A 24,304-nucleotide genomic window follows, 5' to 3' on the forward strand; every position below is an offset into this window, starting at 1 on the left:
ATTTGTCCACATCCTTTCTGTAGTGGCGCTGCCCCCTCCTGATCCCCTCCTGCCCCCCCACCCCCGGCTGCCACCTCCTGATCCCCACCTGCCCCCCCCCCGCTGCACCCTCCAGATCCCCACCTGCCCCCCCCCCGCTGCCCCCTCCTGATCCCCACCTGCCCCCCCGCGCTGCTCCCTCCTGCCGCCCGCTCCAGATTCGCTCCTCCTCCAGCCCCCGGGGTGGGACTCGCGCCTCGGCCCCCCCCCAGGTGCCGGCCCCGCCCCCGCGCCCGCCCCGGGCCGCCGCGGCGCGGGCAGTGGGGCCATGGCGGGGCCGGGCGTCGGGCGCCGCGCTGCGGGGCTCCCCCTGTGCCGCTGGCTGCAGCCGCTGGCCGGGGCGCCGCGCTCGGAGCCGGCCCGGAGGGGCCGAGCCGGCGCGGCCGGAGCAGCCGCTGCGGCGCAGGGCGAGCGGCGGCTGAAGGGCCCCGAGGAGCTGCCGGGGCCGGGGCTGCTGGGCTCCCTGTACTGGATCTTCGTGCGCGGCTACCTGCTGCACACGCACCGGCTGCAGGTGCGGGCCGGGGTCCTGGGCACCGGGCAGGCGGGGGGCTGGGCGTTGGGCACCGGCTGGGGGGCCTGGGCACCGGGCAGGCGGGGGGCTGGGCGTTGGGCACCGGCTGGGGGGCCTGGGCACCGGGCAGGCGGGGGGCTGGGCGTTGGGCACCGGCTGGGGGGCCTGGGCACCGGGCAGGCGGGGGGCTGGGGGGCCTGGGCACCAGCTGGGGGAGCTGGTTACAGGGGGTGGACAAACAGAGGGGGGTGCTGGGTACCTAGGAGTGGGGCAGCAGGGTGCACGCTATTGGGTGGCTGAGCATTGTGCCCTGTGGGGCTGGGCACTTGGCGTTGGAGTTCTAGCAATGGACGGGGACCGTGGGTGACAGCGCCGCGCCTTTGGCCCCATGGGATGTTCTGCTTTCAGGGTGAGGCTTGTCTGGGCACTGGACCCAGACTGTCAGACTAACTTCTCCAGGGCCGTCCCAAACCTCTCCATCCCCGTGCCCAGTGCCTTCTCCACCCAGCCACCTCTGCCCGAAACACTAAGCAGCGAGCCTTTCGAAACCAAAGCAAGCCAGTCCCTGCGGGCACGGCGCTCCCCGCGGGACAGGATGAGAGAGAGGAAGATCCACAGGTGCCAGTCGTGTCCCTGGATGCGGGGTTAGAAGAGGCCCAGGTATTGCAGTGATGGGGGTGGGTAGGAACCTGTCTCGGACAGACTCAAATAGCATTGAGTACTTGGCCGTGGTAGCGGAGGGCTGGCAGGGCGTGCTATGGGAGGCAGAGGGTCAGGGTCTGGGAGGTTGGACTTGTTCGGCTGGGCACAAGCAAACATACAATACAGCCAAACCTTGAGTACTGCCAAGCGGAAGGTCGTCGAGGGACAGAAGACAGGCCAGACCGACAGACTGGGGGACTCTATCCCGGGAAGCAGCGACGCCGAAAAAGATATCGAGGTCGTGGTGAACATGAGCCCCCAGGGGAACGCTACGGCCAAACAGGCTGATGTGATCCCGGGGTGCATCAACGGGGGAATGCCGAGCAGGAGCAGGGAGGTTATTTTATCTCTGGTTTGGGCTCTGGTGCGGCCGCTGCTGGAATCCTGTGTCCAGCTCTGGTGCCTACCATTCAGGCAGGCTGGGGATAAATTGGAGAGGGGGCAGAGAAGAGCCACAAGAAGGATTAGGAAACCTGTTTTATAGAGAGAGAGCTTCAATCTATTTAGCTTAACAAAGAGAAGGTTAAGAGGTGACTTGATCGCAGGGTTTAAGTACCTACGTGGGGAACAAATACTCAAGAGTGGGCTTTGGGGGGGCTCCTGTCCCCCCTCCCTAGCCGAGTTTCCAGGCAGGAGGTGGCTCCCAGGAGGAGCTCTTTCTGCAGAGGAGAGGGGCTGGTGCCCCTAGGGCAGGGCAGGGCAGGGCGTTGCATATTGTTTATAGACAGAGGCAGGGTGATTAGGTAAGAAAAGGCTGCTAATTAAATTAAGGATGTGGAAGCCATGAGATGAGCCTGGAAAACAGGAATCCCTCTGCAGGGCGTGGGGGATGTTGCCCAGAGAACGCAGGAGACTCAGAAGAAATACAGCCAAGCCCTGGGAGCCAAGGTTACATTCACAAAAGGGGGAGGTTTGGGGGTGTAGGTGAAAAGAAGGGGCCAAACCCCAGGGGAGGGCGAGCTGGGTTCCCGCTCTCCCTGTGGTACTTATGTGGCCCCCTCACCGCAGTATCTGAGCACCTCACAAGGTCTAACCTATTTTTCCTCCCAGCTCCTCGGTGAGGTCAAGAAGTGCTGCCCGGTCTCCCCATTGTACAGATGGGCACTGAGGCACACACAGACTGAAGGCCAGATTTTCAAAGGTATTTAGGCACCTCGTGGGATTTTCAAACGTGCCTAGAGGGCTCGGTGCTTTGTAACCCTCACTGGATGTCCAGCTGAATCTTTGGGTGCCTAAAACCCTTTGAAGCTCTGTCCCTTAGGCACTGGTCTGGGGTCAGACAGGAAGTCCGTGGGGGAGTAGAACCCAGGTCTCTCAGGGCTAGCTCCCTATCCACTGCACCAGCCGCCCTCTCTGCTGCAAGAAAGAGGATTCTGATAGACGGGAACAAAACCAAGGTGGCCAGTTCTCTGAGCCTCCGGCATTTGGTCCCGGGCAATTGAGAAGGATGCCCTGGTTGACAGCATGAAAAGCAGCACAGTGGTCAGGAAGGATGAAGAAAGAAAGAGAATGAGAGTCCGATGAGAGGGGAGCACTTAACCGCCAAGGGGGGCAGGTTCTGCCCCAGGCTGGGCTGTACAGCAATGCCTGCTGGGCAATTTTAGATTTTACCTGAAAACCATTTTGTTTTGTCATTTTTTTGTTCTGAGCTGGAGAAAAGGAAGGAATGAGAAAGTGTCTGAGTATCAGATGTTTTTATGCCTAAATGCTTAGGGTTTCAGCTGTATTCAGACCAATTCCAGAACAAAGAACAGAAATTGCATCCAGAGTCCATAAAGTCGACGATTATTGTCATGATTTGTGTTATTCTCTGGGCACCATGTGCGTGCTCTGCACTGTTCAGAATAGGCCAGACAATGTAGTTCCTGAGCGGATGTGTAGCCCTGGGTAAGACGGCTCAGATATTTAAGGATGAAGTGTAGAGTTATTGACCACATGTTAGGACATGCTCACTGTGACATTTATAGCTGTGAGTGGACAGAAGTTTGGTAATAGAAGTTTTACTCGGTTAAGGACTAGATTTAACCCTCCCACTTTCTTTCAAGAGGAAGAGCTGCCCGGAGCACCTGGGCCTGTTTGTTTTCCTTGCCCGCCTGCCGTGGCCCTGACATACCTCAGAAGTCTCCATTTTTTCCTCAGTTTTAAAATGTGGCATTTTCTTGGTGTTTGGTTTTAAATATTCTCCTGTGAGAACCGCGACTCAGTCGCTGGGTGTTGTGTTTTAAGAGCCTTCTGGAAAGTCACTCGCCTTTAAACAGAAGGGAAAGCTGTGTTGCCAACTCTCAGCACTTTGTCACGAGTCTCATGATAATTGTTTTCCTTAAAGTCCCAGCTGATGGAGTCAGGTGATCTGTGATGATTTCATCCATCGTTCTTAAAGAGAAACGAAGTTTCTAGCCCTGGTGGCTGTGGAGAAAGCATCAAAATGTGACCCCTAGTGCACCCTTAAGGCTCAGAAAGCAGAAGGCAAATGAAAAGATCCCCAAATCTATTATTTTATGTAATCTCATGATTTTAAAGTCCATCTCACGGTTTTTGGTGAGCCTGATTCATGAGTTTTGAATATTTGGGGTTGGCAGTCCTGTGAAAGTGACTTGACAGGGCCTGTTTCACTCCTGTTTAAATTCAGTTTCTATCTAGCCTATAATGTGTAGTGGAGTAACACCCTTCAAGCCCCAGGCAGGTGCAGTATAAACTCACGGGGCCTTACCCTCGTAGGACGTTTCCAAAAGTTAAATGATCTATTCCAAGTTTAGTGAACTGAAAACAAGGGATAGAAAGTCATTGAGATTTTTCTACAAGTATTTCAATTCTTGTATTCAAGAGTAAGAATAGACATTACAATTTTAAATCTAACCAGTGTCCCTTAAGTGACTTGACACAAGATGTCAGAATGTGTTCGTATTAGAGCTGAGTGGGTCTAATATTTAATTTTCTTTCTTTGTATAGGAATAAGATACAGTGCCCCTGTCAGCTCATTGCTAAGTTATCTGCAAAAAAAAAAAAAAAAACCCTGGAGTTTTCAGATGCCAAAGTAGCCCCTGGAATCGCAATTAAAGTTGCCCCCTCCCCCCCAATCTGAAATGGTGCCAGTGTCCTCAGTCTAGCAGACAAAGGTCTAACAAGACCCAATGACTGGAGGATGAAGCTCGACAAATTCAGACTGAAAATAATGAGTAACTTTTTGAGAGTGAAGGTAATTAACATTTGGAACAACATACCAAGGGGTGTGGTGGATTCTCCATCACAGGCGATTTTAAAATCAGGACTGGATGTTTCTAAAGCAGCTGCTGTAATTCAAACAGGAATTAATTCAGGGAAGTTCTGGGCTCGGGTTAGGCTGCAGGTCAGATCAGCTGATCACAACGATCCTTTCTGGCCTTGGGATCTATGAAGTGTGTCCAGGATCTCCTGCTCTCAGTTCAAAGAGGAATCGGGTTCAGGTTCCGCTCTGTGTCCAGTCACCCTGGGCAACCCAAATACCCAGCTGGAGAGAAAGAGTCACCTCTCCTTCTCAGGGCATCCTGGAATATTTAGAAGCTGCTAAAGTCCTCCTCACTTAAATGCGCACCCGGGCAGGGGGCTTTTTCTCACAGAGAGGAACTGGGGGGAAGGGATGAAGGAGGAGTGTCTTATGTCTCTTTAGCCAGTCATGTCTGTGCTCTGTGCCTCGGTTTCCCTATCTGTAGCGTGGGGTGGTATACATGGCTATTAACTGACTCCCCTTCAAAATGAAATGGCCGAGCCCATGCTGTTATGAACTCTGTGCTCTGCTGAATGCCAAAGCCCTGACAGGCTGCCCTTGTCTCTGCCTGGGTAATTGTGGCCTTGGAGCATGTGGACAAGAGCAGCTCCAGGGCCTCCCGCCCACAAACACAGTCTATGCCAATCCTCGGTTTCCCCAGGGGGCATTTGATGCCGGGGACAGTGGGAGGTGCTGGGGAATCCAGGTGTTTGTTTTCCTCTTGAAACGAAAAGACCTCCTAAATCTAACAAAGGAAGCAGTCAGACTCATTTGGCGGGTACAGGCAACACTGAAAGCTAGCAGCCGGCAATGCCCTTGAAAACCGGACTGGTGTGATGAAGTTGTTGGTTATCTGAGGAGCTGATTGTCTCCTGGGTCGCAGCTGGGTGAGAGGGGACCGCAAGGGTCAGCTGGTCCAGCGGCTTTCCAGATATGGTACCCCTTTCCGGAGGCTGATTTGTCTTGTGTACCCCCAAGTTTCACCTCACGTAAAAACTACCTGGTTACTTCTGTATTTTTGTGTCTGATTTTGTATCACAGCACACTATTCCGGAAAGATTGCTGAGTTGCTCATTTTTACCATATAATTATAAATCAACTGGAATATAAACATTGTACTTACATTTCAGTGTGTAATATCTAGAGCATTAGTAACAAGTCATTGTCTGTATGAAATTTTAGTTTGTCCTGACCTCACTAGTGCTTTTTATGTAGCCTGTTGTAAAACTAGGCAAATCGCTAGATGAGTTGATGTACTTCCTGGAAGACCTCTGCGTACCCCCAGGGGGACTCGTACCCCTGGTTGAGAACCCTGCTCTAGCCTAACCCCGTGCCAAGATGCAGGATTTGGTGGTATCTTTCCAAAAGGGAGGGGGTCTGAGTGTGAGAGAGAGAGAGCTTAAAAAGGGAATGTTCTTTTCAAACACTTTCAAAACTCATTAGTGGTTGATGTAATCAAAACCTTAACTGCAGTGTAACAAAGTTTTTTGCTTGGGAATTTCCTTAGTTGTATTTTTTTAATAAGATCATAAGAACAGCCAGACTGGGTCAAACTAATGGTCTGCCTAGCCCAGTATCCTGTCTTCCAACAGTGGTCAATACCGGGTGCTTCCTTGATCAGGCCTTCACAACATCCCCTGGCAAAGCCAGGAGCCCTTAAGAGGTTGGGTGCATTTCTACATGATATGCAGCTGGAGGTATAAATAGAGAGCAATTAGTTACTAAGTTATAAAACTCTGGCACGAGACCTTGACATTTCTGGCCATCCTAATTGCTTTGCTGAGAATAAGCAACACAATGAGACCATGCAAACTGTCATGAGCAGACACCGGCTTTACGCTGTCGGCCTCCTGTGTGGCTTTCAGCCAAGCAGATCTTCTACATGTTGTTTGTCAAAGTGAAATAATCCCTCTTCCCAGCAGGTTCCCAGCCTTGCGGCTGAATTCACTGTTGTTGCTAGGTTGCTTTTCAAGTCTGAGCTTAATGGTGAAATTCCTTTGAACAGGGCCTAGCACCAAGGGGATTCTATAGCTTAAATAGACCCTGCTCATTAAGCATCCAGTCCTGCAAGTCTTCACTCAGTCAGGGAGTCCTCCCTCATGCAAGAAATCCAATAGTCACACTAGTGAGTAAGGACTGCTCCCCGCTGGAAATGCAGATGTACACCCCACGGGCCTCAGTGTGTTTGCCGTCCAGTCCTTGGGGAGAGGAACGTGTGATCAGCGACTAGGTTACTAAAACCAGCAAGCAAAAACCCATCTGAATGTTATCAAGGTGGGGAAGCGTAACTGATGGTGAACGGCAAACTCATATGCATGCGTCTAGGCCAATGACTGTCTTCCTTTCACTCCTGTGACCTAGCTGTAGGATTATTGTTCTGTGCATTTCCAAGGTGCCCATCCTGGCTTCTGTCACGGGGTCTCTGGGTGATGCTCTGGAACTGCTCCCCATGAAGCCAGGCAGGACTCTGGGGCAGTCTCCTCTCTGTGAGCAGCCTGTCTGCAGGACACACAGCTCACACAGCTTCCACCTTCCTGGGTCTGACCTCGGAGCATTCAGCATCCTCTGAGGTTTATTAAACGACAGGAACATGGTCTAACACAGAGCTTGTAGGTGCAGAGAACCGGACCCCTCAGCTGGGTCCATTTTGCGGGGCAGTGAGCCAGACAACCACATCTGCACTTCACTCCATGTCCCCAGCCAGCCTCAAACTGAAACTCCCTCCAGCCCCTCCTCCTCTGGGCTTTGTCCCTTTCCCGGGCCAGGAGGTCACTGGATTCCTTTGTTCTCCAACCCTTTAGCTCTCACCTTGCAGGGGGGAAGGGCCCAGGCCATCAGTTGCCAGGAAACAGGGTGTCGGCCATTCTCTGTGTCCAGACCCCTGCACACACCTGCCCTCTAGGGCTCTGCAACGATCATACACCCTTACCCCACCCCCTAGATACTTATGAACTGCCTAGGGGAAACTGAGGCACCCCCACACTATTCAGAGGAAACATTAAGAACAGTCCCACTTCGTCACAGCTTCTCCCTAGAAAAAGGAACCAGGGCTGGTATAGCCAGAGCCAGGGGAACCATTCTGCACTGGAGCCCTGACGAGAGAGGCTGGTTTTTGGAATATGTTGCAACTTTGCTTTGTTCTGACGAAGCAGCGATAACGGGCGGTGGTGCCATACCCGCTGAGGGAATGGACATGCCCTGCTGTGCCAGCGGGGTCTCAGTCACAGCCTGCCGGTCAGGTTTCCAAATAAGGCTTTGTTGTTCTGCAAACGAATCAGCCGAGAGGGGAAATGCCCTTTATCTTTGCTTTGCACAGTGTTGTGTATTTTTATGCTTTTACTCAGTGTAGACCTCGATCCTGTAGTAGGCTCAGGGGGCCACATGCATAGGATCGGGGCCCTAGATCCTATGTGAGATTGTCCTATGTGGGCCAGATCCTCAAAGGTATTTAGGAACCTGACTCCCAATGAAACCCATGTTTCCCTGCTTCAGTCTCCACCATAATGACCTGTAGTGTGCACACAGGCTCAGACCCTGGGGCCATCTAGTTACGGGCCCCATCTCCAACAGTGTTCAGAGCAAGGTTCCAGAACCCCCTAGTGTTACCTCTGGAATAACCTGCCCGGACCCAGCTCAGCTGGAGGTTGACTCGGGGCTTGATGCAGGGGGATCTCTGTCGAATCCTGCCAGGCGTCACTGGGGACGTGCCTGTTGCCCGGAGAAGAGTCTCCAATCCATTCAGAAGTCCTGCCAAGCTCTCCGCCTCCGTGGTGGCTAACGGCAGGGAGCACACAGCCCTGTTCCGCCTGGCGTGGCAAGAGCTTTCCTAACTGACCTGAGATGGCGAGTTTTTCTTGTTCTTCTGTTCCGAGGGAGTGTCCACAGCAGCACCTGACCTGCCTCCTCGCTCCCCTTCATTACCTCCTGCACCTCGGCCGTCTCCATTCGCTCCCCCCGCCAGGTGAACTCTCCCAGCTGTTCCAGTCTCTCTCTGCAGAAATCTCTTCGTCCCACTAATCACTGTGGCTCTTTCTCTCTGTTCTCGGCTGTGGTTTTCTCTGCGATGCGATGCACACAGTGTCCAGGTGAGGCTGCCCTGCAGATTTCGAGGATGGTACAAGAGAATTCACCGTAATTATTCCCCTCCCATTCCTTATGCAGCTGAATGGCTTGGCTGCTTCTTTGACCTCAGCTGTGCATTGAGCAGAGGTCTCCATCGCATGGTCTACAGTGATGCCCAGGTCCCTTTCATGCGTCGATGCAGTTCATTTAGACCCCAGGCGGTGTGTGAGTCATTTACTTTTCCCCCTGCGGGTGCAGGACTTTGCATTAATTTCAGCTGCTGTCATCTTTCCTGGTCACCCAACTTAGTCAGCTCTCTGCTCGTGACTCCCCTGAATAGCTGTGTCATCTTCCCATTGTGCTACCTCGCTATCCCCCGCACCCCGCCGTGCAGATTGTTAAGAAATATATTATCCCGGGACTTAGGGCAGAGCCTGATGGGTCCCACCAGGACCCTGGGGCCGTGGTGGAAATGGACCATTTCATGCTATACTTTGCTCCCTGACTCTTGGCCTGTTCCTGTGCTAGGACAATACTTGGCCTCTCACCCCAGGACGATTTCCCTTCTTTTGTAGCTACTTGTATGGGACCTTGTCAAGAGATTGGCGAGGTGCAGCTTGGCTTTGCGGGGCCGGGCCGGGCCGAGCCTCTCCCCGCAGGATCGGCCGGTGTTTTGTTGTTTTGTTTTGAATTCTCCTTTCAGCCAGTGTGCCAGATATAAATTGGAATTCCCCGAATCGCCCCCAGAGTCTTTTTAAAATATAGATACAGCGTTTGCTGCTTTCCAGTTCTCCGGGACCATGGCCGTTTTTGGTGAGAGAGTGTGTGGTTTTGCTAGCAGTTTAGCCCATTCTCCTAGAGCTCCTTTAAATCCCTGGGCGTGGTGCCAGGTGACTTGTGCCAGCCCCCCTTCTCCTGTCACCTCAGTCTCTGAGAGCGCCAAGGCGTTCTTACCAGAGAAGGGCAGATTCAGGGTAGGACTCTCCCAGCATCCGCAGGGGTGGACTCTGATGTTCTCGCTGGTAACAATCAGATATGCTGCCCCACTCCCAATACGAAATGCAACCGCTCAGGAAGGGAAGTAGCCCAGTGCCCAGGGACATTGAATTTTACCATGGGTTGCAGGGAGGTTTCTGGCTGGCCCGCTGGAGCATGGGGAGGTAAAGCCCTCTGCTCCCCGACCATCACACTGGTGTCTGGTCACTACCGCCCTGTGGCTGGATTGGAAGTGGCAGCCCAGCAATGCCAGGCTACATACCCCACTCCCAATCCTCCACGGGGGGCTGGCGTGCCAGTCGGGGCCAACCTGCTGTGGTGAATTTCAGGTGACGTTCCGGAAGCTTTACGGCCCCATGTGGAAATCCACCTTTGGGAAGTACAAGAACGTGAACATCGGGAGCCCGGAGATCCTGGAGCAGCTGCTGAGGCAGGAGGGGAAATACCCCATGAGGAGCGACATGGCCCTGTGGAAGGAGCATCGGGATATCAGGCAGCTGCCGTACGGCGTGTTCACCGAGTGAGTCCAATGATCAAGGCTTTAGCCGTCCTGACGGCGTTCCTGAGCGCTGCTGCAATGCAAACATCATGTGGGCTCCCAGATCAATACAGGGCTGGAGTCCCGAGCAGCTGGGTACAAGACAATGGCCTGCAACATGCAGGAGGGGAGACTACTTGATCTAATGGTCCCTTCGGACCCTCTAGGCCTGTGTTTCTCCATGACCGGTCTGCGGACCGGCGCTAGTCCCTGAGATCTCCCTGGCACAGTTGAGGAAGGCAGCAAGCCTGGTATGAAGAAGGCTGAGAAACACCGCTCTAGGAAACTGAGCTATTCCCTTGTGTGCTAGCGAGAGTAATGTCCTTGATCGGGCGGCTGACTGGCGGTTCTGGCACCCAGGCAGCATTGCATTTGGACTCCTGCCTTCGCTCCGTCCCGAAGGCTCGCCAGGGCCTGCCAAAGCCATACAGAGAATCAAGGCAAGGTGTGCAAGAGACGGGCAGGTTTGATGGGTCAAGGCTGACCTGGTTTCCCCCACGTGTGTCATTTCTAACACGTGTTGCTTCTAAATGGGTGATCAGACAGCACTGGGGTGAAGTCGAGGATTGGGCAGAAAGATTTTGGTGCCGGGGAAAGGTGGGAGCTTCTGCTGAAATTCTCATCACAGAGCATTTCCGGTGATGCAGGCCAGGTCCCGCTAGCGACCAAGGCCCTTGGCCTAGAGCCGCTGTGGGGTGCGGAGCCCAGAGCTGGGGAGGGTCAGGACCCCCGACGGGGTTAGACCGGTGTTGCGGGCAGCAGGGAGGTGGAGGGACAGAGGCACTGGGGTTTGCCCAGGACCCCGTCCCCACAGTGGGCACTTCTGGAATTACCGGCCAGTGGGATGTTTTCCTCCATGCCCAAGAGTCCATGGTTGGCTCATGCCCTGGAGCAGGGGGTTTAGCGCCCTGGTACAATTGTACCCCTCTCCTGGCGCTGGGGGGGCACCTGGCAGAGTCTCTCCGGATGCAGGGCCAGCTCTTGGGGCTAGGTGGGCCCGGTGCCACCATTTGGCTGTTGCTTGGGGCAGCTGGATGAGGAGCAGGGGGCACGCAGCGGGCACAGCTGGAATTGGGGGGGGGGGGAGAAAAGTGAACCCCGGTGTTACGGGGGAGTTCCCGGCCTTCCCTTCATCTCTTGGCCCGTCCCTGCTAGCCCCCGCGTGCGCGGAGGGGGCGGCTCGGTGTCCCGCTCCCAGCTGCCCCTCGGTGTGGGCGGGCGCTGAGCTGTCTTCTGCCTCCCCCGCAGGGAAGGGGAACGCTGGTACCGCCTGCGCCAGGTCCTCAACCAGCGGATGCTCAAGCCGTCAGAGGCCATGCTGTACACGGGGGCCATCAACGAGGTGGTGTCGGACCTGATGGCCCGGCTGCAGGTGGAGAGGGCTGGGAGCCCCTCGGGGGTCCTGGTGGGGGACGTGACCAACCTGCTCTACAGATTCGCCCTGGAAGGTAGGTGGCAGGGGAGCGGCTCGGGGGGGAAGGAGTGGGGCTCAGGGGGCCCTGTGGGCCATTGCACGCTGCCCCCTAGTGCATCCAGACAGATCTACTGCAGCCCTGCGCTGCTTCCCTGGAGTCCCCTTCCCCGGGGGGGGCCTCCGATCGCCCCCGGGGGGGCCCTGTCAGTGTTCAGGGCCCCGACCAGCCCCTCTCCTCTCCTTCCCGCCAGGCATCTCCTACATCCTCTTCGAGACCCGCATTGGGTGCCTGGAGCAGGAGATCCCCCTGGAGACGCGGCACTTCATCGATGCCATCGGCCTCATGCTGAAGAACTCCATCTTCGCCACCGTCCTGCCCCAGTGGAGCCGGGAGCTGCTGCCCTTCTGGAACCGCTACCTGGGGAACTGGGACACCATCTTTGCCTTCGGTCTGTGCCCTGGGCGGGGAGCCGGGGTCAGACTCCACCCTGGCGTCGCTGGGATGGTACCCAGGGCTGGGAGCCGCGTCGCCCTTCGCGGGGAGCAGTTTTACCTGCTGCAGCTCAGCTCCCTGAAACCAAGCCCTGGCTTGCAGATCTCCCAGCCCTCGCCCTCTGTGCGCAGGCTAGTGACAGACCCCCCCCGCCCCCTGAGCCCCTCGGTAATAGCCAGCCCCTGGCACTGGGGGCAAGCTGTCTGTAGAGAGACAGGGTCCACGCAGCTGGATGGGCCCCAGCCAGGATCGCGCCCTTATACCAGCCCGGGCACTGAAGCATATTTATAGTGGAACAACTAGACGTTGATTAGCAAAGGCGACATGTGAGTGCAGCTAAGAAATGGAAACAGAACCGGTTCCGGGGGTAAATCGCAGGTCTGGGTCTACACTGGGTCCTGTTCCTACCGAGCAAAGCAGGTTTTGACAGAGCTGCTGGATTCCAGTCGTAGCCAGGATCCGAGTTCCCACTCCTCGCCCTACAAGGGACGTCTACGCTGCAGGGGGGCACCCGCGGCTGGCCCAGGCCAGCTCACTCGGGCTCACAGGGCTCAGGCTAAGGGGCTGTTCAGACTTCTGGACTCCTGGACCCTGCAAAGTGGGAGAGTCCCGGAGGTCGGGCTGCAGCCCAAGCCCGGGCATCCACACTGCAATGAAACAGCCCCGCAGCCCAAGTTGGCTGGCACAGGCCAGCCGTGGGTTTTTAATTGCCGTGTGGTCGTACTTCCAGGGCTTTCCTCTTTGATTGGCTAAACCAGGGGCCTTCTGCATTTCTTAGAAAGGCCCGTCAGCCTCTGTAATGCACCCACAGCTATGACGAGTCCCCCCGTTCCTTGTTCCGCGGCTCTCCCCCATTGGGTTCACCTCTCCCCCACCACCCCTGCTTTTCCCTGTTGACTTACCATGTAAATGGGGCTGCGCTTTGCAATGATGAATTGCGCTCCGAGCCGGGGCAGTGGAGTGGACGGGCATTGGCGTGTCCACGCTGCCGTGTGCCAGACTGGGGAAGAGAATTTCCTGCTGAGCACACGGCTCCGTAGGTAGCAGGAGTGTGCCCATTTTGCAGCGACATTAGCGACCCACGTCTTCCGCTACCTCACCGGGCGCTTGCGGGGAGAGCGGTGGGTTGGCTGGAGCGGGTTTGTCAGGCCTGGTAGGAGTTGCTGACGCGGAGCCTTTGGCCTTGAGGGGTCCCAGGAAGCCAGAGCGAATTCTGCTGCTTCGGGGTCTCTGCTCACCCCTCTCCCTGGGGCCGAGGGCTGCTGGGATACCGGCCGCAGCTCAGATGTGTGGCCCAACAATTCGCACAGGGAGACTGATCTGCTCCGTGGTGCACAGCCCAGGTCCCCTGCCCCCCCACCCCCCTGTCACAGTCAGTCCTGGGTGGCAACAAGGATCCACTTGATCCCATCGAGCTACGGCAGGGCCTGCGTCCATCCTGCCCTGGGCTTGGTGCCCTCCCTGCCTGGCTCCATCCGCAGTCAGTGAGCCCCTCAAGTACCCACTGGCAGAGGTGTGCCTGCACGGAGAGTGAAATCTCCCTTTGAGGGAGGGACTCCATGATCCCCCCACCCCCTGGTCTCTGGTGCTATAGCCCTGGGCTGGACAGGCAGTCATCCAGACCCACCCTTGACAGTGGATCACCTGGCCCTGCCTGGCAGGGAGATGCTGTGCCCATGAGTCCAGGTCTCTTGGCACACGTGGGAGGGGGCTGTCTGGAGAGCCCCGTTCCCCTGGGGGAGAGGCGTGCCCATCAGGGGTGCTCCCATGTTACGAGTCCCTGTGGGATCCAGCCAGCGACTGCGGAGGCGGCTGGGCAGGGTCTGGGGCGAGCCCTGGCAGTAAGCTCGCAGCTGGGCATCACCTGGGCTTGTGACCCCCGTCGCTTTGTGGGCAGTCCTCGACGGTCCCCAGGCCCCTTCCCCCACCTCCGTCTCTGCACGGGATCTAGCTCAACTGGACCCGCTGTGATGCCCCCTCCCCTGTGCGACAGTCCAGCTGCCCCCCACCCCCCGCCGAGGGTCATGGCCGCTCTCGACTCTCTGGCTCTGCAGGCAAGAAGCTGATTGACAGGAAGATGGAGGAGCTGGAGGGGCAGCTGGAGCGAGGCGAGCAGGTGTCGGGCTACCTGAGCTACCTGCTGGCCAGCGGCAAGCTGATGCCGGAGGAGGTGTACGGCAGCGTGGCGGAGCTGCTCCTGGCCGGCGTGGACACGGTAGGGTGGCGCGGCCGCCCGCAGCCCTGACACCCGGCCCAAGGGGGTCAGGCCTGGGGGCTGTTGCTGTTACACAAACCCCGTTGCGTGGGGAGTTGCTGAGGAGCTGCTCTGTGTGGGGAGGGAAGGGGTGGGCACCCCAAGGGCAGATGTAGTGGGTCTAAAAGGGAGCGCGCTGGGGAGCTGTGGGGCCTAGTGGGTAGGGCAGCAGCCCAGCCTGGGTTCCATTCCTAGCTTGCCACAGCCTTGCTGGGTGAGTCACGTCCCCTCTGGGCCTCAGTTTCCCCTCTGTCTTTTTCTGGTCTATTTAGATGGTGAGCTCTTTAGGGCAGGAGCTGTCCCTGACTGTCTCTGGGCCGCGCCTGGCACAACGGGGACCCTGTCTCCATGGGAGTCTGGCAGCAGCCGGTGCAGCGGGGCCCCCATCTGCGTAGGGGTCTGGGCAGCGCCTGGCACGATGGGGGGGCCCCCATCTCAGTTGGCAGCGTAACACAGCCAGCTGTGGGGGTTCTGGGCTGGCAGGCCCCGCCATGCAGGGCTGGGTTTAGGCTGAGCTCGGAGCTGCCGAAGGCTTTGCTTGTGGGGAGCCGTCCACGTGGGGCAGGGTGGGGGACTCCTGGGGAGCCACGAGGTCTGCCCTGTCCATCACAGCCTGCTCCCGCTTTTCCTCCCTGCGGCCTCCCTTGTCTGTGCGGAGCTGCTCCCTCACCCCGTCTCTGCTGTCATCCCCCCCAGACATCCAACACCTTGTCCTGGGCCCTCTACCACCTGGCCAGGAGCCCAGAGACCCAGACCTCCTTGTACCAGGAGGTGAACAGTGTCGTCCCCGGAGAGCGGATCCCCGGCGCCCAGGATCTCGCCAAGATGCCGCTGCTTCGGGCCATTATCAAGGAAACGCTCAGGTACGTCCCCGGCTCTCCCCGGGGCCTGGCCCAAGAGGGGCCCCCTTGGCAGAACCCACAGCCCTGTTGGCATCCCTGGGTGGGGCAGACTCATGAAGGGAGGGTGAGGTGGTGGCTGATGGCACCGTGCACCTCACTAACCGGCACTTGGCAAACCTCCCCTAGCACCCCCCCCACCCCACCCCCCGGTCCCAGGGAGATGGCGCTGCGCCCAGCACTGGTGTGACTCGGAGCCCGGCACTGGACCAAACGGTCCATCGGGGCATTCGCCAGCACAGAAGGATGGGCCAGCGGCCAGTGCCCCGGCTCCAATTCAGCATCCAGTGCCCTGCTCTCATAGCTGCCCTGTGTCCCTTGGACTCTGTGCCTCAGTTTCCATCTGTGCAATGGGGATAATGGCTCTGCACGGGGGGGGGGGAGGCGTGCCACTTGCCCCATCCCACGCCGTAGCCCTGTCTCTTCTCCCTGCCCGGCAGGCTGTACCCCGTGGTCCCCACCAATGCCAGGGTCGTGGTGGAGAAAGACGTCATCATTGGAGGCTATCACTTCCCGAAGAACGTGAGTGGGAGTCTCTGGTCTGCTTCCCGGCCCCTGGGCCTGAGGCCATCGCTCCCCAGCCCTGCGGCTGCTCTGGCTGCGGGGCCCAGAGAAGGAGCTGGAGGAACTAGATGTGCCATGTGAAGGCAACACAAAGCCAGCTCCCCCTTGGGCACAGCAAACCAGCTCTGCTTGGAAGGCGACCAGCCTAAAGTTGGGGGGAGCCCAGGGCTGGGCTAGCAGGGGCTGTGGGTCGGGAGTGAGGGGCACCGGCAGAGGTGTGGGGTGAGGGGGAGCCCAGGGGTGGGCTAGCAGGGGCTGCGGGTCGGGAGTGAGGGGCACCGGCAGAGCTGGGGGAGCCCAGGGCTGAGCTAGCAGGGGCTGCGGGTTGGGAGTGAGGGGCACCGGCAGAGCTGCGGGGCGAGGGGGAGCCCAGGGGTGGGCTAGCAGGGGCTGCGGGTCGGGATTGAGGGGCACTGGCAGAGCTGTGGGGGGAGCCCAGGGCCTACATGTCCCGAACAAGGGGTGCTGGTAATTAAACACGCTCTGGGCCCAGATCTAGCCCGTGCCCCCAGCCCTTCCACCCAGGGCTTTGGTCCCTCACGTGCTCGGGGCCGCCAAGAGGGGCGGCATGTTGCCTGGCACACGGCTTGCCGTGGGGATGGGTCTCACCTCCTCTGTGTCCGGCTCCATCAGACGCTCTTCGTCCTGGCTCACTACGCGATGGCGCACGACCAGACCAGCTTCCCAGAGCCCGAGCGCTTCCTGCCCCAGCGCTGGCTCCGGGGCCACGGCTCCACCCACCACCCCTTCAGCTCCATCCCCTTCGGCTACGGGGTCCGCGGCTGCCTGGGCCGACGCTTCGCGGAGCTGGAGATGCACCTGGCTCTGGCCAGGGTGAGTGGGGACCCCCGCGGTGCCAGCGGTCGGACGGGGGGATTGGCTACGGCCCGCAGGACAGGGCGCTCCGAGGGCCAGAGCTGCAGACAGCCCCCCCCCGTATCGGAGACACGTGCCACCCCCCAGGTCTCAGGGATGCTACGTGACTCTATGCCCCAAGAGGGGGAGCTCAGTGTCCCCTCACCCCGCTGCTAACTGAGTCGCCCTGTAGGAGCCGACTGCCCCAGCCGCGGCATGAGCCCCCAGACGGGGGAGAAAACTCCCGAGCCACCCCGGGGGGCAGAAGGGGGCCGGGGCACTGTGCTCCGGGGAGGGGGCTCTGGGGCACTGAAGAGACAAGACGTCTCCTTCTCCTTACAGATCACCCGGACGTTTGAGCTGCTGCCGGACCCCCGTGGCACGGAGGTGAAGTCGGTCTCCCGCATTGTCCTGGTGCCCAACAAGCCCATCAACCTGCAGTTCATTGCCCGCCAGCCGGCCCCCTGAGCGCGCCCACCCCGCTTTGCTCATCCCAGGACCCCATCCGAGTCCGCCCCTCGCCTGGGCCTTCCGGGCTAGACAGGTCTGCCCTGGGCCCGGCTCTCTCCCCATTAGGCCCTGGGGATGGCAGCTGCCCACGGGTCAGGGTGTAGGTGGGATCTCGGCTGGCGTGGGCAGGGCAGCCGTGTGATCTCAATGTAGCTGGAATCAATGGGCCAAAGGTGTTCCTGCACCCGTCGCACTCCAGCCTTACAGGGTGTTGAACAGGGTCTGGGGTTCGCGGGCGCAGCCTGGGCCGGCCGGGCACCCTGGCCAATGCCCCGGTTGCCTTTCACTAGCGATCCCCAAACCGGGGAGAAGCGGCGCCAGCCTGGAACCGGGCAGGGCTAAGTCAGGCCTGGCTGGGAACGGGAAGGGGAAAGGCACCGGGGGTGACTCTCAGCTGGCACTGAGGACGTCCTGGGGCAGAGGAGAGGTTAGTGGAGATGGGCCGGAGCTGGCTGTCTGCCCAGGGGTGGCAGGATACGGCTGGCACCGGCAGAGGCAGCCCTGCCAGCTGGGTCCCTCTGCTCAGCGTGAGGAAGGCCGGGGGCAAGTGGTGCCAGTCTCCTTTGGAGGACGCAGCCAGCAGCGATGGGGAGCCTAGCCCCCCCCCCATTGCTTTGTCTGCCCATTAGGCCTAACTGCCCCCTCACCCATTGTGGTTCGTTCATTTCCGGACCCCCCCACCCAGGCTGTGTTCACCAGGCCTGAGCTCCCCCGGCCCGGCGTTCTGCTGGGACCAGTTCGGCCCGGCTCCCTTTGCCCAGCAAGATGTGCCCAGCTTGCACTGAGGGTACGTTGGTGGGTCTGGCTATCGCCCCAGCTCCCAGGGATGGGTCAGGGCCTCCCGCTGCTTGGGGGGGCTGGGGTCCCCTTTAACCGTGAAAGCACCGAGCCGGAGGTGCCGCTGCTCTGATCCAAAGAGCAAACTCCGCATCTCCCCCCTCGGTGTCACTGGAGCTCCCCGCAGCAGCGGGGACCCGAAGAGCAGCTCGCCCCCCTCGCCCTGCCCCAGGGGCTGCCCGTTCCAGGCTGGGCGGCGGGAGGGGTTGGGGGGGGTTGCCCCAACGTGCCCCCGCCGCTCTAGCGCCACCTAGCCCCTGCCCCCCGCCCACGCAGAGGAACCTCTGCACCGGGACAGTCTGTGGCGGGCGCCGCCAGGGGGGACCCGCCCAGCTGTGCCAGCCGGTGGAACGGCCAGGCCTGGCCGGAGCTGGGCTGCAGCGGGCTCCACTAACCTCCCTGCCACCGGCCTGCAACGAACGCACAGGGCTGGGCGCCAGGACTCCTGGGTTCGAACCCCAACGCTGACACCGACTCTCATGCCCGCCCTGGCCCGGAGGCCCTCTGGCTAGCAGCAAAGCAGGGACGGCGATGGTGAGCGACCTGCCGCGTGCCTGCAACCTCCCAGCTTCCCCGGGGGGCTGGGGCCGGGGCTGGGGGCGTCAGAGCTGCCCCGGGCGAGGGTGGGGTCCTGTAGCCCAGCTGGGCAGCAATAAAGTAACATGCGCTTAAGCTCCTGCAGGGCTGTGTCTGAGCGTGATGTGGAGCGAGGGGGGGCGACCCCTGTTCCCGGGGGCCAGTGAGTGTCAGCAGCACCAGGCCAGGGGAAGGGGCAGGGGCTTGATCATACAATCAGAGAAGATCAGGGTTGGAAGAGACCTCAGGAGGTATCTAGTCCAACCCCCTGCTCAAAGCAGGACCAATCCCCAACTAAATCATCCCAGCCAGGGCTTTGTCAAGCCGGGCCTTAAAAACCTCTAAGGAAGGAGATCCCACCACCTCCCTAGGGAACCCATTCCAGTGCTTCACCACCCTCCTAGTGAAAAAGTTTTTCCTAACATCCAACCTAGACCTCCCCCACTGCAACTTGAGACCATTACTCCTTGTTCTGTCATCTGCTACCATTGAGAACAGCCGAGCTCCATCCTCTTTGGAACCCCCCTTCAGGTAGTTGAAAGCAGCTATCAAATCCCCCCTCACTCTTCTCTTCTGCAGACTAAACAATCCCAGTTCCCTCAGCCTCTCCTCATAAGTCATGTGTTCCAGTCCCCTAATCATTTTTGTTGCCCTCCGCTGGACGCTTTCCAATTTTTCCACATCTTTCTTGTAGTGTGGGGCCCCAAACTGGACACAGTACTCCAGATGAGGCCTCACCAATGTCGAATAGAGGGGAACGATCACGTCCCTCGATCTGCTCGCTATGCCCCTACTTATACAGCCCAAAATGCCATTGGCCTTCTTGGCAACAAGGGCACACTGCTGACTCATATCCAGCTTCTCGTCCACTGTAACCCCTAGGTCCTTTTCCGCAGAACTGCTGCCGAGCCATTCGGTCCCTAGTCTGAAGCCGTCCATGGGATTCTTCCGTCCTAAATGCAGGACTCTGCCCTTGTCCTTGTTGAACCTCATCAGATTTCTTTGGAGCGTGAGGTCATGGAGGGCGGGGGAGCCGAGAGGTTGGCGTGATGGGGGCAGCTTGGCATGTGGCATGCCGTTCCTGGGCTAGGCTGGGCCCCCAGCCCCTGGGAAGAGCTTTTGTCTTTGCCCCAGGCTTCCCCCACTGCAAAGCAACCTGCCCCTTGGCTCGGCCTTCTGACAGCCTGGGCTTTGCTGGCACATCACCGGGCAGTGGTAGCCCTGAGCCAGCCAGCGGCCTGTGGGCAGTGGGGCCCTGCGTTCGCCAGGCCACGGCTCGCTCCCGAGCAGCATTTCTCTGGCAGGAGAATGAAAGCAGACCGGGGAGAAGGAAAGGACAGAGGTGCACGCAGCAGGGGGTAGTGTGGCCTGGCCCGGAGAGGGGAGCCCCGGCCCCAGGCCAGCTGCAGCTGGGGGTTTGCCTCAGCTCTGCCGTGGGTTGAGACCCTGGATTCCTTTTCCCAGGAGCCAGGCTCGCTCTGCTGCCAGCTCGGCCCCATGTGTGCCAGCCCCGGTGCCAGCCAGGCCCCTGGTGCTCCTGGACAGAGTCACCCCAAGGGAAGCCCGGCTCCAGCTTAGCCCTGGGTCCAGGGGCTGGCCTGCCCAATGCCCTGCTTCCCCCCGTGCCCCTGCCCCCCCGCCTCTGCCCCACGCTACACTGACAAACCCGCCCCGCCAGCAGGACGGGGCATCTCGCTCAGGGGTGCTCCAGCTGGGGGGAGGATGAGGGGCTGTGAGTTCAACTGTACCACCAGCCCAACCGCCCCTTGGCCATCCTGGGGGGGCGGGGGCAGCAGGGAGGGGGGTAAAGGCCCCCACCCCCACAGGGTGAGACATCTCCCTCTCCAGAAACCATCCCTTGCCTGCCTTGCCCGTTTCCTCCCTGGTCCTACCCTCAGCTCGCCAGGGAGGGTGGCACAGAGCCCCCCCCCCTGCAGCTGGAAGGCGCCAGCCCCCAGCACAGCAAGCTGCCCCCAACGGCGTGCGTGGAAAAGGTTCCCCTGGGCAAGTCACGGTGCTGAAGGTGAGGCTGGCGCTGCCCACAGCACCCTCTCACCTCCACCAGCCCCCTGGCCAGGCCGTCACCCCACGGCTGCCCCATGGCCTGGGATTCCCCAGGGCTCTGGCCCTGCCTCACGGCTGGCTGCTGGGAACGCCCGGGGAGCTCTGGGCTGGGCCACCCCCACACGGATGGTCCCCAGCGCCACCTCTTCACCCCGGGGGATTCTGCGTCCCAGGTGCTGGGCTGGGATCCCGGGGGGCTGGTTTCAGCTCAGATTAGCAGGCGATGCTGTGGGGAGGGGCAGCCCTGTCAGTGGTGGCCCATGGCTGACCCCCCTTTGGCTAGTGACCCACTGTGATAAAGTGGGACTGTTCTTAATGTTTCCTCTGAATAGTGTGGGGGTGCCTCAGTTTCCCCTAGGCAGTTCTTAAGTCTCTGGGGGGGGGGTAAGGGTGTATGATCATTGCAGAGCCCTAGAGAGCAGGTGTGTGCAGGGGTCTGGACACAGAGAATGGCCGGCACCCTGTTTCCTGGCAACTGATGGCCTGGGCCCTTCCCCCTGCAAGGTGAGAGCTAAAGGGTTGGAGAACAAAGGAATCCGGTGCCCTCCTGGCCCGGGAAAGGGACAAAGCCCAGAGGAGTGGGGGCTGGAGGGAGTTTCAGTTTGGGGCTGGCTGGGGACGAGGAGTGAAGGGCAGACGGGCTTGTCTGGCTCACTGCCCCCCAAAATGGACCCAGCTGAGGGGTCCTGTTCTCTGCACCTACAAGCTCTGTTTTAGACCATGTTCCTGTCGGCTAATAAACCTTCTGTGTTACTGGCTGGCTGAGAGTCACGTCTGACTGTGGAGCTGGGGGGCAGGACCCTCTGGCTTCCCCAGGACCCCACCTGGGCGGACTGGCTGTGGGAAGCGCACGGAGGGGCAGAGGATGCTGAATGCTCCGAGGTCAGACCCAGGAAGGTGGAGCCGGGTGAGCTGTGTGTCCTGCAGACAGGCTGCTCCCAGAAAGGAGACAGCCCCAGAGTCCTGCCTGGCTGCTTAGGGAGCAGGTCCAGAGCATCACCCGGGGACTCCGTGACACCCACAGGTCTGGGCTCTCCTGGACTAGCGCGGGTTCTAAATAATCACCCAAGGCCAGGTGCCAGCCTGTTCCCAGCGTGGAGAGCTGCAGGCATGACCCTCCGGCTGCCGCACTGTCCAGGGCAAGTCGAGGCACGGGTGCCCATTCCCCTTGACCCATGTTATGCCATCTCCACCTGGTGCCTTGGCACTGCCGGAGGGCTCAGTGGGGGCACTCACAGCCCGCTGCCAAGGGCCAACCTTGGGCACGGCGGCACCCCCAGAGGAGCCCATAACATCTGGCGATTGCTCCAGAGTTGGCCCTGGGTCAGGGTGTGGGGAGGGGTATTTGCCAGCCGTGGGGCACGATACCAGCGGGTCAGTGGGCGGGCGAGGGCAGAGGGGCAGCAATGAGGAAACTCAGCCTGATGCCCAGCGAGGGCCGATGTTCAGCAGGAGGAGCACTGCCAGCCATGAATAAACACACATGACCCACCAGCAACCCTGCGCTAACAAAGTACCCGCCCAGCGTGGGCTGCCCGCCAATAACGAGCCAGTGTGCGGAGGGCAGCGTCCAGAAACGCCAACAAAGCAGGCTGAGCACCCCAGGCCCCCCCGAGCAACCCCACAATAACAAGTTGGGTGGGGGCACAACCGAGTGACCCTACAATAGCAGCCCCCCCACCCTGCACTAACAAAGCAGTCTGCCCCACAGCGGAGAGGTTGAAGCCATCGGGTAAAGGGGCAGAGTTTCGTCTCGGTCCTCGGGGGGATTATTTACACCAGCGCCAGAGGGAGCAGCCGGGCAGAACTGGAGCTGAGTTGACGGAAGCGCTTTGCCTTGCGAAGCGGCTGGGGGGCCGGGAGGTCTGAGCGGGGGGGACTTTGCGGGCATCCCCTGTGTCACTTGAGCTTTACTCTATACATGACTCCTACCCTGGCCCGGTGGGGCCTGGCTGCTCTTCCCTGGGCCAGGCCCGGCCAGGTGCCAAGCAAGCAGCTGCCCCAGCGCGTGCCAGGGGGCAGCCCTGTGTCTATGTCCGCTGGGCTGGGTGGTTGGGGTTCCCCGTGTCCTGTCGCTCAGCTCCCGGAGAGGGCGCCCCCGAGGCAAAGACAGTCCCAGAAGCGGAGTCACCAGCCAGGCTCTGCCATGGCCTGCCGCACGGCTGTCCTCCCCCGGGCAGCGCCAAGGGGCCACCCAGACAGACGTGGCAGCAGCCCTCCCTGGCACCTTCAGAGCGACTGCCGGTTGATGCCTGCAGAAAACCAGGGATGGGGGTTACCCGGCGGCAACAGCTGCCCACCCCCCAGCTGGTAGGGGACCCGGCCTGGTGCCAGCACAGCCCCGCCACCCGCGTCTCCATGCACCCACTGCAGGCCTGTTCAGACTACAGGTCCCAACGTGCAACACGCTGGCTAGGATTTTGCACCCTGGAAATTGTAGCTCCCATGGGCTGCCCCCCCAGCCCCCTCAGGGTGACTTCAAGCCACTGCCGACCCGTAGCCACCAGCGCAAAGGGAGCCGTGCGGACACAGTGGATCGCACCCGCGGGCACAGCCCCAGCCGCCCCAGTGTGCTAGGCTGGGCAAACGCCCCGGCGGGCAGACGGCAGAGCTCAGCCCCACTCTGCTGCAGAGAGCAGGAGTCACTGGACTAAAGACGCCGGGGAGGCCAGAAACCATCCCGTCCCCTTGGCTACGGCTCCAAACCGGGCAGCGGGATCCGGCCATTTGCCCCAAGCCCAGGCCAGCAACGAGCCATCAGCTGGGAACGGCTCCCACTCAGATATGGGCCACCTGCAGCCAGGTTAGAACCGGGGCCCTCGGGGGGGGCAGGCCCCATGTCCAGTGCCCCCAAGCCATCCCTCCCGCACCCGCCTGGGCCAGTACCGGCCACGTCCCTCCAGCCACAGCCCCTGGCCCCCGTCTTGGCCCCAGAGCTGAGGTGACTGGCTGGGGGGGGGCAGTAAGATGGAAGCTCAATGGGCCACAATGAACAAATGCCACCACGGCCACGAGGCCCCAGAGCGCCGCCACCGGGCAGACAGCAAGGTGGGCGCGTGCCGGAGGAAAGGCCCCGCAGTGCCCGGGGGCGAGGGGGTGGCTCTGGGCCCCAGGCCTCTCGGAAGCTCTGCCAAGCAGCCTTCTGCAGCCCCACCGGCAAGAGCGTTCAGCCCGCGGGCACTACCCCGACCGGTGCCCAGCCAGGCGCAAAAACAAGGCAGATACCCAGCGGGGGAGGGGGCTGCAAGGGACCCAGCCATGCCAGCCCCATGGCTGGCGCACAGCACCTCTCGGGACACGGACGGCATCGCCCGCCAGCCAAGCTCTGCACCAGCCCAGGCCAAATGTCCCACCCTGGCCATGCTGACTTCGAACCCGCCCGTCTTTTGGGGGGGCCCCCAGGATGCCAGCGGGAAGCCCCGTAGATGCCCCCAGCAGCCGGGCGTCCTGCCTGCTCCCTTTCCCCAGCTCTCTGCACCCACCCTGCCCTGGGGGCCCCCAGGCTATGGGGCCAGCCATGCCGGGAGGGAGGGACGCAGTGGTCGTGGAGGGGTCTCCTTGTGCTGCTGGCAGCTGTGGCCATTCAGAGGGGGCACGGCCAGGGGGCCGGGGGCAGGGAGGGGAGATCCCCACCTCTGTGCCATCTGTCCCCTCCCCCAGAGCGTTACAGGAACACAGTGCTGCCCAGCTCCCCTCCCCTGGGACCCCTTCACCCCCAGCCCACTGGGGCACGATGGGGTCAC

The 24,304-nt window shown here is 60.2% G+C and overlaps 1 protein-coding gene across 2 annotated transcripts; it reads left to right on the top strand.

Annotated features, from left to right (window-relative positions):
• The first annotated feature begins 307 nt into the window (after window positions 1-307).
• Window positions 308-17,378, top strand: CYP27A1 (cytochrome P450 family 27 subfamily A member 1). Of its 2 annotated transcripts, XM_074967000.1 has the most exons (10): window positions 445-553; window positions 962-1,213; window positions 9,887-10,077; window positions 11,344-11,543; window positions 11,761-11,958; window positions 14,057-14,217; window positions 14,953-15,119; window positions 15,596-15,677; window positions 16,353-16,553; window positions 16,917-17,378. In XM_074967000.1, exons 3-10 carry the CDS (start codon window positions 9,914-9,916, stop codon window positions 17,040-17,042), a joined length of 1,299 nt encoding a protein of 432 aa, XP_074823101.1. In that variant the 5' UTR covers window positions 445-553; window positions 962-1,213; window positions 9,887-9,913; the 3' UTR covers window positions 17,043-17,378. The 2 variants fall into 2 exon arrangements, with proteins under 2 accessions (XP_074823100.1, XP_074823101.1); XM_074966999.1 differs by lacking the exon at window positions 962-1,213 and having other exon boundaries at window positions 308-553.
• Window positions 17,379-24,304: the final 6,926 nt, after the last annotated feature.

Source organism: Natator depressus, chromosome 11, assembly GCF_965152275.1.
Source record: "Natator depressus isolate rNatDep1 chromosome 11, rNatDep2.hap1, whole genome shotgun sequence".
Taxonomy (NCBI): domain Eukaryota; kingdom Metazoa; phylum Chordata; order Testudines; family Cheloniidae; genus Natator; species Natator depressus.

What these genes read in the sequence shown, in the direction of transcription:
- CYP27A1 (XM_074966999.1), top strand. Translation starts at nt 308, where the DNA reads ATGGCGGGGCCGGGCGTCGGGCGCCGCGCTGCGGGGCTCCCCCTGTGC. An exon ending in TGCACACGCACCGGCTGCAG is followed by an intron (nt 554 to 9,886) that starts GTGCGGGCCGGG and finishes GGTGAATTTCAG; the next exon opens with GTGACGTTCCGGAAGCTTTA. An exon ending in GGACACCATCTTTGCCTTCG is followed by an intron (nt 11,959 to 14,056) that starts GTCTGTGCCCTG and finishes CTGGCTCTGCAG; the next exon opens with GCAAGAAGCTGATTGACAGG.